This window comes from Mandrillus leucophaeus, unplaced genomic scaffold (genome assembly GCF_000951045.1).
Source record: "Mandrillus leucophaeus isolate KB7577 unplaced genomic scaffold, Mleu.le_1.0 Scaffold61, whole genome shotgun sequence".
In the NCBI taxonomy this organism is placed as follows: Eukaryota; Metazoa; Chordata; class Mammalia; order Primates; family Cercopithecidae; genus Mandrillus; species Mandrillus leucophaeus.
Window position 1 is genome coordinate 1,961,514 of NW_012106586.1, and position 2,330 is coordinate 1,963,843.

The 2,330-nt window shown below is 50.6% G+C and overlaps 1 protein-coding gene across 1 annotated transcript in view; it reads right to left on the reverse strand.

Moving 5' to 3' along the window:
* Nucleotides 1–346: 346 nt before the first annotated feature.
* The window catches only part of AMER2 (APC membrane recruitment protein 2), a 3,864-nt gene continuing 1,880 nt past the window's right edge, over nt 347–2,330 (reverse strand). Inside the window, exon 2 of the mRNA XM_011999985.1 lies at nt 347–2,326. Within this exon, the coding sequence (XP_011855375.1) occupies nt 1,262–2,326 (1,065 nt within the window). The 3' untranslated portion in view covers nt 347–1,261. The remainder of the gene's footprint in view (nt 2,327–2,330) is intronic.

Here is a 2,330-nt window from a genome sequence, read left to right on the forward strand (position 1 = left end):
AGGCAAATGATGTGAAAAACTATCTCTTTCTATTGTGTTTCTTTATGTGTTCCTCATTTTGCACTCACCATATTGAGGAATGGTTGGATCCAAAATTTTATAATCAAGGTTAAAAAAAATATCTGAAAAGAGGCTTTGGGGTGAGAAACAGACTCTTACCCAAAACAAGGCAGAGCCATTCCTCTGGGACACCAGCACAATAGATTTGTTGTTGCTGTTTTGAGAACCAGAGGACCCATATAAAACAAAACCAGAATCTCTTCCCATTACAGTACATAACAGAACGTCAAGGGTTTGGGGACCCTCATCACGTCTAGCTGTAAGACCGGATTTTATATTCTAGATTATTGACGATTACAAAATGTTAACAGCTGGATAAACTGTAAAATATGCATTATCTTCACATGAGAAGGTTTCAGCTTATAAATGCTTAAATACTGTATCTATTGGCATTTAGTAAAATCTTTCCCTGATCCTGATTTCTGCACTGGGTGGGGGAAGAAACAAACAAAAGCAAAAGCCTGCTCTCCTGAGCCTTTTATATCTCCCCAAACAAATTACTGAAATCAACCAAACCAAAACTCGCCTTTATTTTCCTAGTGTTAGATACTTGTCAATTTGCATATCTAGCAACTGAAGTAGGGAAGTTTTCTGCCAATCAATGGTCCCCTCTGCTCATCAGGTAAATACCTGGCTCTTTCAGCTTTGGAGGTGTTTTCCACACAGTGATACAGCAAAGGTTCTTTCTTTTTTTTCCTTTTTCTTTTTTTTTTTTTCCTGGAAAGGAAAGAGAAAAGAAGGGAAGGAAGGAAATCTGTCTTGGAAGAGGAGATCTCCTCTGGTTCTTCAGTGGTTCCTTCAGGCCTCCGGACACTGGCTCATCCCAATATCCAGGCATGACTCTTATTTAGGTTTGGCTAAGTCCTGTTTTCTGCAAAGGCAAGTAAAGGTGACTTCCAAGTGTTCACTATATTAAAGAAAAAAAGAAGAAAAACTTAAAGGTAAAAAAGAAAAAAGTGCTTGAAAATAACTCTCAGGGACTTATCTTGAGAGGAGAATCCCAAGTGTAGCATCCCTCTTTCTGGTGTTATCCTGTCCCTGCTGAGGGCACAGAGACCTCCTCGGTCCATGCTCTGGAGCAGGCGGGGACGGGTGGTGTCCTAAAAGACTTTCTTTAGGAAAAGCAAAACTAACTGCAGTGGTTTCCAGGGAAAAGTTGTATTCCTTGACATGTGGCCCATCCACTTTGGCCCGGAAGACCTCACAACTTTTTGGCACTGTCGTGGCAGGCCGTTGCCCTGATGGTGGTCCCAGCCAAGCCCCGGTTGCTGACTCTGCGGACCAGCACTTTGGAAACCGGGATTTTTGTTCTGGGCATCTCACTCCTGGAGGGTTGCTGGTGCACCACGGGATGGCTAGATGGAAGGTTGGTCAGGTGCTTGATGCTAATAGGGATCTTAGAGTCCTTCAACAAGCTGCCTGGGGTTCGCAGTGGACAAGTGATGGTGCCTGGAGATACGGGCTTTAACCGGGACAGGCAGGACGTCTCCTCGTTGTCCTTCCCCCCAGGAAGGGTTGCTGGACTTGCGTCCGGGTCAGCATAGAGATCGTAGAGCGCGTCCCCGCTGTAGCTATCCCGGGGGATGCCCGCCTTCTTCCCGCTGCTGGCGCTGTCTTCCTCTGGGCCTGGCGTGGTGGAGTCCCAGTAGCCCTCGTCGCTGTTGGGGACGCCCTCCTGCTGCTCCTTCTCCGGGTGCTTGGGCTCCTCCTTCGGATGGGGCTCGATGGGAATCCGGTTGAGCCTCCTGCGCTTGACCGAGGACGCGTCCTTGGCCGCTTCCACACACCTGGTGTCTTTGGGGGTTTCGGGCGCCACCTTGGCTTCCAGCGCAGCTGCCACCTTGGCCGCGCCCTCCTGGGGCCCGGGTGCCCGCTCCTCGGTCTGGGACAGCATGTCCCAGAACTCCTGCAGGTAGCTGTCGTCCACCTCGTCCGGGCTGGCCATCTCTTCCCCGCCTCCCTGGTAGGCCACCACGCCGGGGTTCTTTTTAGAGAGAGGCGGCTTGCCTGGCCCGGGGGCATGCTTGTCACAGCTGGCACCTGCCTCTTCCTCTGGGTCTGCAATAATATCTCCACAGCCTGTAAGAGAGTCAAAGCTTTTCAGTGAAGTCACGTCAGAAAACATCAAACAAATACGATCTGCCGACGGGTCTGAGGGTGGATCGACAGAGGCAGGGTCCGGGGCGGCGGGTGCCCGGCCGCTGCCGCCTTCGGAGTCGACAAGGGGGACCGTCTTGACCGGAACGGCCCCCGTCCTGGACGCGTCCTCG